The sequence below is a fragment of the Rana temporaria genome, chromosome 6, assembly GCF_905171775.1.
Source record: "Rana temporaria chromosome 6, aRanTem1.1, whole genome shotgun sequence".
NCBI classification, from domain to species: Eukaryota; Metazoa; Chordata; class Amphibia; order Anura; family Ranidae; genus Rana; species Rana temporaria.
Window position 1 is genome coordinate 111,030,349 of NC_053494.1, and position 13,767 is coordinate 111,044,115.

Genomic DNA, 13,767 nt, shown 5'->3' on the forward strand with positions numbered 1-13,767 from the left:
TATGCCCATTTGTTACTTCATTGAGGTGAGAGTCCTGGGAGACCAGTTATGGATATTGCACACATTATATTATTGTCTACAGACCTCCTTTGAAGACCATTCCTCATTACACCGTTATCTTTTGCTGCCATTTTCTGATTTAGGACTTATTTTCTTCATTGGTCATCTATTCCATATATATATATTTTTTGTATGGACTTTGATTAGTTTTTCACGTATTTTCTTACTAGTGTATTTTTTCACCAGTGTATTGATTTATTCAATATTGTGTTATTCACATTAATATTCACGTTATTTTGTCATTTACCCATGCACTCCTAATTTTGGTATTTATTGTGTTGGTTTAGTGGTTAGCGCTTATCATTTTTAATTATTCCATTTATCTTTTTTGTGTACAGTGAACACTTTACATTGAGTTGCTTTCACGTCATTTGCTTTCACTTCACTCATTTTTACACGTTCACTTACTCATAGTAGCGCAGCAGTCACATTATATATCTTATTGTTAATGGGGTTGTAAAGGAAAAAAAATTCCTTTACAACCCCTTTAAGTTTCCTATGCTCTGGTACACATTGTGAAAAAGCTTCACCATTACAGCACAAATTCCATTATTCCTGCCCACCGGAAAAGAGAAATGAGGGCTAATAAATGTTCCAGTATATGTCTTGAATCTAAATAAAACAAAATATAGATACATTGGGTTTAAAAAGAGATGTTAGGTGAATGCACACAGTTTCTGTGTTGTGCATGCACACAAATGGGAGTTTACACAATTTGGTATTTGTATTCAAATCAAAACCATTTTATTGTTCCATTACCTACAAACTACGTACCACTCTACTGCCAGTGGAAGATTTACCAGAGATAGAAATATTTTCCAGTATAAAAATATTAATTATTACACAGACAATGATTTAAATACATAAAAGTAACAAAAAAACAAAAACCATCATTTGTAAAAACTCATCCGTGTACATCTGAATAAGCTCTGCTTAAAACTGTAAAAATATTTACAAATTGTTGCTAGAGTTTTGCTAATGCCAATTACTGAATGGTTATTTGTGACATCAATTTTTGAAATGTGTACAAACTAACTATAAACAGGCATTATGTCAGTATACAAGGATTTAAATTCTGTTTTCTGCATAGGAAAAAGTTTGATGGTTCCATTTTTGATGCACCACCAACTTTATGAAAGTTTTAAATGCAGTCTGTTCACGTATCTTGCAGAACTTTTTCCGAGGCGAGACAAGAAATATTCTCATATTTTGGCACATATGTGAAAAGAAAGGGGCCAGGCCCGTGGCTCCTTGTATCCATAGCTTCAACTTCTGTTATCCATAGGATCAAGGCAAAACACAGTTCCTTCTACTGTCAGTCCCATTTTGAACCCCTCCTGGAACAAAAAATAAATAAATAATTCAGTGTCAGCTGACTGGTAAATTGATATAGGCATGTATTAAAAGCCACTTGACTTGGTTATACCATTACCTGTCATTTAACCATTTCATGACCATGGAGATTAGATCTACCACCCAATATGCAGGGTGGTGCCACAATAGGCTGTAGAACTACTGTCTTAAATTTCCCCATGATGTTGCATTCCATAAGCATGTCCTGTCTTTACCAGATAGAAACAAAGTGCTCTGACTGTCTGGTTATCATATAACAAAGCAATATTATGAACACTGTATGTATCTAAGTATCTGCCTACTTCAGCTTATTTTTTGACCAATAGAAGTTACACAGATCTGCTAAGATGTTGATTACGCCAAACAGGAAAGTCCTTTTTTATCCATTAAATGCTAAATATACTTTACCCATTCTCTACCATATTTTCTCTGCAAAAACATTTTTGGCAAATAATAATTAAATGTGTCGATTTACTTCCCACCCTCTTGTACTATAAGGATAATAAAGCAGGAGTCTGAAGAAACAGGTAACACATTTTAGTTAAATGTAATTGCTAAGTTAAAGTGAAGGCCCCATGAGTAATTTTAACATGATTATAGGGCAAGTACATTTGTTCCTGTAGTGTAAGGCTCCATGTACACGGGACATTTTTACAACTGCTCCTAAATGAATAAACTTGACAGATAGTAACCCACGTTTAAAACGTCCATTTTGCCACATATAAATGCCGCGTTTAGCGTAGTTTTTCCGTCTTTTGCTACATTTGCGTTTAGCATTTCAAAAAAATTATTTATTTTTTAAATGGCCAAAAACACCTATAAACGAAAAGCTGCTAAACGCGGGTTACCACATTTAGCCGCATTTAGTCATGTTTGGCGTCTGAAGCGTTGAAATCTTCTGCGTCTGAACCCATTTTTTTGCTTTCAAAGAAACACTGTTAAATGTAACTGCCTAAAAACGGCAATAAACTAGACGGTGTACATGGTCACAGAGCCCAACTGCCTCTGAACATATGTTTAGCAGCATCCTGTGTACATGGGGCCTTAGGCCTCATGTACACCGCTGCTGGTTAACGGACGTTTAGGAGCAGTTGAGAATTTTTTTTCAACTTTCAACGTTTTTTCAACTTCTCCTGAACTCTCCTCTGTGTTACACTGGTTCGTTTATAGTCATTTCTAGGCAGTTGCGTTTAGAGGCTTTTTCTTGAACTCCAAAAAATGTGTTCAGGAGCTGTGTTCAGAGGCAGTTGAAATGCCGAATGCTTGTAACTGCTTGTAAACTCATGTAAAAGCTAGACATGTGCATTCGTTTTCGTCCGAATACATTTTCGTCCGAATTTCAGGCATTTTCGTTATCGTTTTAACAAACGAAAACAAACGCACAGAATCCGAAAACCGAAAGATCCGAAATAAACAAATGCTTTATTTTCGTTTTTGTTGGTCGAATGTGCCTAACCTTAACTCTATTAGTCCAAGATTATTCTACATAGAGAGAAAAGATTTGACATTATAGAGAGAAAAGATTTGACATTATAGAGAGAAAAGATTTGACATTATAGAGAGAAAAGATTCGACATTATAGAGAGAAAAGATTCAACATTATAGAGAGAAAAGATCGCTGCTGGAATTGGGTGGGGGAAGTAAAATAAAAATAATGATGATGATGATGAATGTTATTGGCTGATTGTAACCAAAGAGGAGGAGCAGTGAAATAGCTAGAACTAACTTAACAATTCAACATGAACGACGAAGATTTGACAAAGCATCGAAAAACATACAAACGTTGAATCTGTCATTGAAGGCTTATGGTGTCGCAATCATTAATTTCCGGTCAAATGCTTGGCCCATAGGCCATAAAAAAATTCTAATGTTGGTTGACTAGTAATAATAATTAATAAATATAATTAATACTAGTCATACAACATTAGAATTCTACTATAGCTTGTAGGCGGAACATTCGACCGGAAAAGTATGATTGCAGCGTCGTACAGTTTCGCTGCTCCGTCAAATCTTCTTTGAACATTCGACAGACACCATAAGCCTTCAATGACAGATTCAACCTTAATTCGTTTGGATTTTCAGACGAATGCAATTTCCAACAAAAAACAAAATAAATAAAAATATTTTTTTTTCGGACGAAAACAAAATTCCGAAACAAAATATTTCAGTGTGCACATGTCTAGTAAAAGCTGTAACCTGAGTTTAACCATGTTTTCGTTTATAAGTGTTCCTAAAGAGGAACATGTAAGATATGGAAGAAACACAATTTTCACCACATGAAACTGCCTGCAAGGGAATGGGGGGGGGAGGTGAAATGCTGCATTTTTCCAGTGTTTAGAACTGTTCCTGCAGCAAAATTACATTTCTAAAGGAAAAAAAAGTCATTTAAAACTGATCGTGGCTGTAATGAATTGTCAGGTCTCGGCAATACAGATAAAACTCATTAAAAAAAATGGCATGGGTTCCTTCCCCAGTCCATTACCAGGCCCTTTGGGTCTGGTATGAATATTAAGGGGAACCCTGCGCCAAATAAAAAAAATGGCATAGGGGTCCCCCCAAAATTCATACCAGACCCTTCAGGTCTGGTATGGATTTTAAGGGGAACCCTGCGCCAAAATAAAAAAAAATGGCATAGGGTTCCCCCCAAAATCCATACCCTTATCCGAGGGGGGATGAGAGAGCGTACCAAGCCACATGCCCTCAACATGGGGATGGGTGCTTTGGGGCAAAGGAGCTCTGCGCCCCCCACCCTCATTCTCACAACCCTTGCCCGGTGGTTGTGGGGGTCTGCGGGTGGAGACTTATCCCTTTAACAAGGGGACCGACCTCCAGATCCTGGCCCCCCCTATGTGAATTGGTAACAGGTACATTGTAACCCACCAATCTTAGCCGCCTGGATATGTGAAATAAATTACATTGAACGTATGGAAAATATGATAGCTTGGGTTGAAGACAAATCTCATAGTATTATATAGAATGTCTGGAATCATTTCCGGTACTTATTTACTTTGAACACATTTATCACTACTACGGATTAGCCTTCTGAGTAATTCCGGGATTCTCCCAACAGTTTTTGTTGCCCTTCTGTTTGTTTTATGTAGGTATTTCTGGCCCTCTCATCCCTCTCCCCTTACCCTTCATCTTCACTTCCCCATTTTAATTATTTTGTTATTTATTTATTGCGTTTGTTTTTTATTTTTACAAATCCTCTTTTTTTCTGTTCTCTCTCTTTTGCTGTTTCTGGACTTATTATTTTTATCACTCTTTTGCTGTTGTGGGTTTCAAAAATGCTCTGTTTCACAGATAGTTGTTTGTCAATGTCCCACCTGCAATATATTGCTATAGGGCAGTGTTTCTCAACTCCAGTCCTCAAGGCGCCCCAACAGGTCATGTTTTCAGGCTTTCCATTATTTTGCACAGGTGATTTGATCAATTTCACTGCCTTAGCAGTTACTACAGCTGTTTCATCTGAGGGAAATCCTGAAAACATGACCTGTTGGGGCGCCTCGAGGACTGGAGTTGAGAAACACTGCTATAGGGATCTGTTTTTTCCCCTACTTTTATGATCTGTTTTGGTCAGCTATACGTTCTTGATCAAACTATGTAACAATGGTTATTTTCCTATTTCATGTAAATATAGGTTGTTTGTTCCTGATGGTTGTCATCCTTATACAGTATACTTTACCTATAAGTGCGGGTTTGGATATGTCAGTGTTCCTTTAATATGTTTGCATTTTCTTGACTTACTCTGACATTTGATTTGGTGTCTACTTATAAACCTAATAAATGGGATTAAACATAATCTATTTTGTGTTGTGTGCGTTATATATCATTATATTCCATTATGAGAACTTACATTTGGTCTGTTAAATTTCTATTAAAATGTCAATAAAGGCATTAATTGTCTGCAGATAATTGAAAAAAATTTAGCTGTAGCTGAACAGACCTGCCAAAAACAGAACTGGAGTTTGAGAAATCCTTTTTGGAGTAACCCTGGAGTCAGCTGTGTGAAACTGAAATTCATAGACAAAGAAGCAATCCTGCATCTCGATCTGTATTACTGGAAATCTTAAACAGAGAGCTTAAAAATGTGAAACACTGCCAACGTTATTTGACAGGAAATGTCATTAAAAGGGTAATTTCCAGAATAGTTTCATCTGGCAAAATATTTGTAGGCAATTACTCTCAGAATCTAGTCACCTCTGTGCTATAAGTTGCAAAATATAGAAGAAGACATAACTACAGTTTTACCCCCCCCCCTCTTTTCCTCTACACACTATTTTGAATACAACTGCACATTAAGGACCCAGATCCACAAAGATCTGCCTATCTTTAGGCAGGCGTAGCGTATCTCAGATACACTACCCTGCCGTAACTTCGAGCGTATTTTCCGTATCCAGAAAGAATTTGCGCCGTAAGTTACGGCGGCGTAGTGTAAATGTATCGGCGTAAGGGCGCGAAATTCAAATGGCTAAGATGTGGGCATGTTTTATGTTAATTCATCTTGACCCCACGTAAATGACGTTTTTTTTAACGGTGCATGCCCTGTCCGTGGGTGTATCCCAGTGCGCATGCTCGTAATCATTCTTTTTGCAAATAGTCAATGCTTTTGACGTGAACATAATTTACTCAAAGCCCTATTCGCGAACGTTTTACGCAAACAACGGAAAATTTGACGCTGTCCCAACGTCCATACTTAACATTGCGTACGCCTCATAGACCCAGGGGTAACGTTACGCCGAAAAAAGCCTTACGTAAACAACGTAATAAAAAATGCGCCGGGCGGACGTACGTTTGTGAATCGGCGTATCTACCTAATTTCAGGGCAGCACAGTGGTGCAGTGAGTAGCACTTTCGCCTAGCAGCAAAAGGGTCGCTGGTTCGAATCCCGACCACTACACCATCTGCCTGGAGTTTGCATGTTCTCCCTGTGCATGTGTGGGTTTCCTCCGGGTACTCCGGTTTCCTCCCACACTCCAAAGACATGCTGGTAGGTAAATTGGATCTTGTCCAAATTGGCCCAGTATATATATATATATATATGTATATCTGTGTGTATGACTGTGTGTCACGATCCTACGGGGTAAAAATGACAGCACCAGCCAAGCAGACTCTGGCTGGAAAAAGTGCCCAAAGGCGATTCAGTTCGCATGAGTTGCGCTATACAAGTCATTCATTCATTTGCATATTCCTCGCGTAAATCTACGGAAGCGCCACCTAGCGGCCAGCGTAAATATGCACCTAAGATCCGACGGCGTACTAAGACGTACGTCAGTCGAATCAAGCCCACATTCAGTTGTATCTTGTTTTGTGGATACAAAACAAAGATACGACGGGGCATCGTAGAACTTACGCGGCGTATCAATAGATACGCCGGCGTAAGTTCTTTGTGGATCTGGCCCTATCATGTTTAACTAAGATTTCTTTCCACTAATAATCCTAAAACAATAGACATGGAGTTGATTTAATAAAGGTAAATAGGCTGCTCACTTTGTAATGGAAGTTTCATATTGCAAGGGAATTTTCTCTTAGATTAGTGAATGTGGTGAAAATTTATTTTGCAAAAATGCCCAATCACATGCACAGAAAATAAAACTGTATTTTTGCTTGCACATAATTGGTTGATGGAAGTCAGAGTTTCACTTCATACATTAGGCTAAGGCCCCATACACACGAGAGAATTTATCCGCGGATACGGTCCAGCGGACCGTTTCCACGGATAAATCCTCTCAAAGATTTCCGCAGATTTCGATGCGATGGAGTGTACACACCATCGCATTGAAATCCGCGCGGAAATCCTCTGGCGATGACGTGTCGCGCCGTCGCCGCGATTATGACGCGGCGACGGCGCGACGCTGTCATATAAGGAATTCCACGCATGCGTCAAATCATTACGACGCGTGCGGGGAATCCCTTTGGACGGATGGATCCGGTAAGTCTGTACAGACGAGCGGATCCATCCGTTGGAATGGATTCCAGCAGATGGATTTGTTGTGCATGTCAGCAAATATCTGATCTGCTGGAATCCATCCCAGAGGAGATTTCTCAGCGGAAACAGATCCGCTGGCGTGTACACACCATAGAATCTATCCGCAGAAACCCATTTGCTGGGATTTATCTGCGGATGGATTCTATCGTGTGTATGGGGCCTTAGGAAAAATTTCCCTTGCAAAGTGAACACCTTGTAATTGAACCCATGCCTGTGAAAGCCTTTCAACATCCTTCAGTTTCTGTAATGGGCCAACTCAATTATCTGTCAGTAATTTTACAAGACTGCAAAATAATTTTTTGGAATATCAAAATTTGAAGTAACAGTATACTGTATTATTAAAACAATGATAATTAAATTGGTGCTAAATGTTGGGAATTTTAAACCTTAAATCAGGGTCGGCAACCTTTGAGAGGTGGCAATCTACCTGAATAACATGAAAGAAGTCAATGGGGTTTTAAGCCCTTTTCAAAATAACTAACATTGCCTAACTAAATAAAAAGGAAAACTTAGTAAAATATTATAAAAAAAAGTGTCACTGTAAAAATATAAACTTTGCCTACTATAAATGTGGACAGTATCAGTCAGTAGGCCGGTGGACGGTGTGTTCACAGTGTCAGTAGGGCAGTGGGTGGTGCCAATAGGGCAAAGGATGATGTCAGTTGGCCAGTGCACAGTGTGTGGGGGGTTGACAGTGTCAGTAGGGTAGAGATTGGAGTCAGTAGGGCAGTGAAACGTCAGTCAGTAAAGCAGTGGATGGTGTCAGTAAGGCAGAGGTTGGTGTCAGTAGGGCAATGGATGGTATCAGTAGGGCAGTAGATGGTTTCAATAGCTTTTTATTATTACTTTTTTATTTATTTATTTTTTAATATTACCATTTTTTTTAGCAGCCCTTTAGGTGTTCTATTGGGTTGAGGTCTGGACTGTGCAGGACAGTCAAGTTTCTCCATCCCAAACTCGCTCATCCATGTCTTTATGGGCCTTGCTTTGTGCAATAGTCTGCAGTCATGTTGGAACAGGAAGGGGCCATCCCCAAACAGTTCCCACAAAGTTGGGAGTGTGAAATTGTCCAAAATGTCTTGGTATGCTAATGCCTTAAGAGTCCTTTTCACTGGAACTAAGGGGCCAAGCCCAGCCCCTGAAAAATAACTCCACACCATAATCCCCCTTCCGCCACATTATTTGGACCGGTACACAAAGCAAGGTCCATGGATGAGCGAGTTTGGGGTGGAAGAACTTGACAGGCCTGCACAGAGACCTGACCTCAACCCAATAGAATCCCTTTGGGTTGAATTAAAGTGAATAATGCGAGGCAGGCCTTCTCATCCAACAACAGTACCTGACCTCACAAATGTGCTTCTGGAAGAATGGTCAAACATTCCCATAGACACACTCCTAAACCTTGTGGACAGCCTTCCCAGAAGAGTTGAAACTGTTATAGCTGCAAAGGTTGGGCCAACTCAGTATTGAACCCTATGGACTGAGACTGGGATGCCATTAAAGTTCATGTGTGTGTAAAGGCAGGCATCGCAATACTTTTGACAATATTTTATATATATATATATATACATACATACATACACACACATAAACACACACATGTTTTGCAATTGTTTTCCTTTTCAATACTTTGACAATATAATGTATATAGTGAAAATTGTTATATACAATATAGTTATATATAGTGCACTATGGTTCCAATATGCATATTCAAACAAAACCCATACTAGTACTTAATATTAAATTCTGATAGTGTGAATGATGATACAAATATGCAGTTCACAAACAAAACATAATAGAAAATAATAAAAGTGCTCACTCCCAAATATTGGTGATAATCAGTATGACAAGTCCCTTCAGCTGTATTCACCCTCCTGGCGGTGTTCCCGAGTCTGACTCGGGGTTAGATTTCTGTGCTGCGATCGGTAACCCCGAGTCAGACTCGGGCTCGCCTCGCAGCATCCACAGACAGTGTTTACTTACCTTGTCCCTGGATCCAGCGATGCCACCTCGCTGTGTGAGTGAGTGGGACCTCACTCGATTCACACAGCGTCCTCCTGTGCCGCCGATCTCTGTTTCCTGCGACGTTACGACACACGGGAGCGGAGAACGGCGCCAAATTCAAAAACGTAAACAAACACAATACACACAGTATACTGTAATCTTATAGATTACAGTACTGTATGTAAAAAAATACACACACCCCTTGTCCCTAGTGGTCTGCCCAGTGTCCTACATGTTTTTTTATATAATAAAAACTGTTCTTTCTCCCTACAAACTGTAGATTGTCCATAGCAACCAAAAGTGTCTTTTTACTGTATGTCAAAAATGGTTTTAGAGCAGCTAGAAAACAGCAATTAAAAATTATAATCACTTGCAGAATTGTGGGATAGCGATTTGTGGGGAAATTCATCATAAAAAAATAAAAGTAATGACAGCGACAATTCTGCAACTGAGCAAATTTCAGTGATTTTGAGTTGATTACATTATTGAATAATTTTTATTATAATTATATTATTATTTGTTATAATTATTTATAATTATTTATTATATTATAATTTATAAAAAAAAAAAAAAAAACATGTCATACCCGGGATGCCTACAAGACTCTTGTTTGGTCAGATTTAAGTGAGTTATTCCTAAAAATTACAGGCCTACAGTATAAAACGCCAAATTTCCTTGCAAATAATGGTACCGCTTTCAGCACCTTTTTTCTGAAAGAATCATACCGCCGGGGAGGTTAAAGGGGTTGAAAACCCTTACGGTGAAAAACCTCTTATGGTGCACCAGCCTCCCTTTTATTTTACTGAGCCCGATCGTTTCTGCACTGGGGACAAGCACACCCGCCCCAGCAGGTGTCTCAGGTGCTGATTGGATAGATTGATAACATCGCAGCCATTGGCTCCCACTGCTGTCAATCAAATCCAATGACGTGGGAGCTGGGGGGGGGGGGGTGGACCCGAGTCGTGCTGTCTGTGTCAATGGATGCAGCAGCAGGACAGGGGAGCGCCATAGTGACAAAACACGTCAAGTGCCAGTAGGTGGAATGCACCCCAGAGTTTAGCAGCTTGCAGCTTTATTAATTTCTTGTACCGTAGCTATGGGAAGCCCATGGTTTTAAACTTATGTATGCTACCGGCAACAGATATATATATATTTCAAATGAACCAGAAGCTTTTTACACTATGAGAAGCTGGTCCTTCTCTTATTTTTTCCTTCACAAATAACTCTGCCATTGGAGCCATTTGTGACGCTGCCATGAGGAGAGAACACTGGAGAGTGGTGTGAAGGATTCCCCCGGTCTTTGGATGACCATTAAGCGCTTTTGACTTCTTTTGTTATACAAGAGGGTCAACTTCATCTGGTAAGTAGGGATCTATATTATACACGTGGTGGCAAAAAAAGTATACATTGGAGTTAAAGATAGCACAAGGCACTTTAATATAGCTGAAAGGACTTATCATATTGATTATTACCAATATTTGGGACTAAGCACTTTTATTATGTTTTATTATGCTTTGTTTGAGAACTGAGTATTTGTATCACCATTCACACTATCATCATTTAATATTAAGTACTATTATGGGTTTTGTTTGATTATGCATATTGGCACCATAGTGCACTATATATAACAATTCTTACTATTTTAGAATTGTTTACTTTTATTTGGTTGATATGCAATTGCAAGCACTGTTAACACATATTTCTGTGGGTCACTTGAGTATTACATAGATTACATAACATCATTGGTTTGGAACAGCAGTTACAACTAATTGCACCGGTGGTACGAGTGTGTTTTATATCATTATATATATATATATATATATATATATATATATATATATATATATATATATATATATATATATATATATATATACATACTATATATACATACACACACACACACATATATATATATAGGGTGAGACAAGGCTTTCTCGGTGTAGGTGGGTAAGGTATGGAATGATTTACTGTTAGTCCTAAAAAAAAAACACCAATTTGCTAAGCTTCAGGTAGAGTTTAAAGGCCTTGCTCTTCCAGGAGTGTTATGGGGACTTATAGGTCACTGCATCCTGGCCAGTAAGGGAGCTAGATTAAGAAGATCAGAATCTCCCTGCTCATTATAGACATACGCATTGAGGCCCATGGGTAAGACTGTGTTTATAAGCATTTTTTTTATAATAATAATATATAAAACAGACTTGTACCACCAGTGCACTTGTTGTGTCCTTGTAATTTCCTTCAGGCTGCATCAAAGAACATCTTCCTAGCTAGCTGTGTTCTGTAAACTACAAATTTGCCCTGCCCCCATGTAATGAAGATAAAGAGATAATGAAAAAAGAAAATGAATGCAGCCACTGCATCATAAATTAATAAGCTGCAATATATCACATTTTTAGTTTTTGATTTAGATACACTTTACGGTTAAATATGCTTCCCCAGTAATTCCTCGTGCCTTCCCGTCCCCTAAAAAAGTGATTGGTCACTGCCACTGGTTTCCCACCAATCTGCAACACTTATTTGATCTTCTGGGTTCTAGAGGCATGAACCGAGCCCAGAGGAGCCAAAGACTCCTGCTGCCACCAGTCAAACTGCTGGGAGGAGAAGGGTGCAGGGGTGTGGCTTTCTGGGTGTTGAGTGTGTCCATGGACACACAAAGCTCAGCAAAAGGCAGGGATAGGACACAACCAGCTAATGGAGACACCAGGTGGGGGAAGGCAGCAGATTGTAGACAGGCCAAAGGGGACAATTGTTAAGAGATGGAACTATCTATCATCTAAGACTAGTATTGACATCAACCCTAAATATATATATACATATGTATAAAAATTTTTACTTAAGGGTTTGCTACCTAGTCATGGCTTTAGAAGTGTAATCTGGGAGAATGATGTCATTAGTGCCCTTTAGACATTTCCTAATTTTTCCTTCCTCCAGTCTTCACTAGATTATACATTGTAACAAAGAGAGGGGCCGTAACAGAAGGGTTTTATGTGTGAGAAAACATATCTACATATAGTAAGGCACATTAAGACAAATGCACAAATATTTGGGATTTACAAGATACTGTAATATTATGCTAGATGCAAGATGCTGACTCTGGGTGATGCCTGCTGCATGAACAATTGACTGTGCCACCCTTCTCTGAAGTAAGGAAGATGAAGGCATAATCACAAGCCACAAGGAGTACCGTGACCTCTAGGAGGCAATACATAACTGTATGTATTAAACTTAATTTACACGCATGCATTTAACATGAAAAAAGATATCCATTCAGCAAGTTATTTTAAATGGAACCCAGTGTTTTGCTTACAAAAAAATTTGAGTTATCAGGTCTGATTAGAAAAAGTGTTCAGATATATAATCACGTAAGTCTATCACAATGATTTTCCACACAAAGTCCAAAAGCAAATTGCCAAACATTACAGTCAGAGATGACACGGAATAATGTATGTGCCCACTTCAAAGCCTCTTGTCACTGATCCAATTATTCATGATAACTAGAGCCAGTGGATATCATAAGTATGTTAAGCATGTGTTAAGTAAAATGAAATGATGTGTTTTGGGTTGCCTACAGAGAAAAATCAATCATGTGGCTTGGCCTACAGTTAACATTCCTGTGCTGTGGAGGATGCACTTAGTAACAAAAGGCCAAAGAACTGTACATTTTTGCTAAAATTTAAAAGAAAAATCCCTGGGGCACAGTGCTATACATATATATATTCCAGTTAAGCTTATCGAATGGGGGGAAGTTGAGGTTGAAATAACATACAAATGTATTTAACCATATGATATTTAAGTTAAAGTTGAATTTCAGACAGACGGAAACAATATTCAATGCAGTTATTATTCATAAAATCATAAAATATGTTTTTAAATTAAACAAATGTAATATCTGTGTTGGAGAAGCATGCTAAGAGAAGAGAGAGAAGATCCTATTGGTCTTGTTGCTGCTCCTTAACTGTCCACTCATAGGCTGGGACCAGGGAGGTGTGCAACATGTATTATTTATTTGCTGTACAATTATTGAAACATATATCACTGTTTCAAAGCCATTTAGTAATTCAGTGCTATTTAAAGTGGAACTTTAGAAATCAAAGCACTTTTAAAAATATGCTGGTTTAAAAGAGATTAAGTCCAACGATGTGTACGCCACCTTGTGGACTTATCTCTTTTATTTACTATTTACATTTTTACAGCTATTGCTATACTTCAAGACGGAAATATGAGCTCTCCTGCACAGCCACTGATTTGCCCGCATCTCCCCTCTGCTGTCCATTCAGAGAATACTTTGTATATTGTGAATTGGTTCACATAATACAAAGCCTTCTGTGATTGGGTAACAGGAGAGGAGGGGCAGGCAG

At 38.7% G+C, this 13,767-nt stretch overlaps 1 protein-coding gene across 6 annotated transcripts in view; it reads right to left on the reverse strand.

The window, feature by feature from the left end:
• Window positions 1-337: 337 nt before the first annotated feature.
• GULP1 (GULP PTB domain containing engulfment adaptor 1) overlaps window positions 338-13,767 on the reverse strand; it is a 779,810-nt gene continuing 766,380 nt past the window's right edge. For 3 of the 6 annotated variants that reach the window (XM_040357182.1, XM_040357181.1, XM_040357183.1), the window contains one exon: window positions 338-1,397. In XM_040357182.1, coding sequence (XP_040213116.1) covers window positions 1,326-1,397 — 72 coding nt within the window. In that variant the 3' untranslated portion in view covers window positions 338-1,325. The remainder of the gene's footprint in view (window positions 1,398-13,767) is intronic. The other 3 variants (XM_040357180.1, XM_040357178.1, XM_040357179.1) reach the window with 1 other exon arrangement.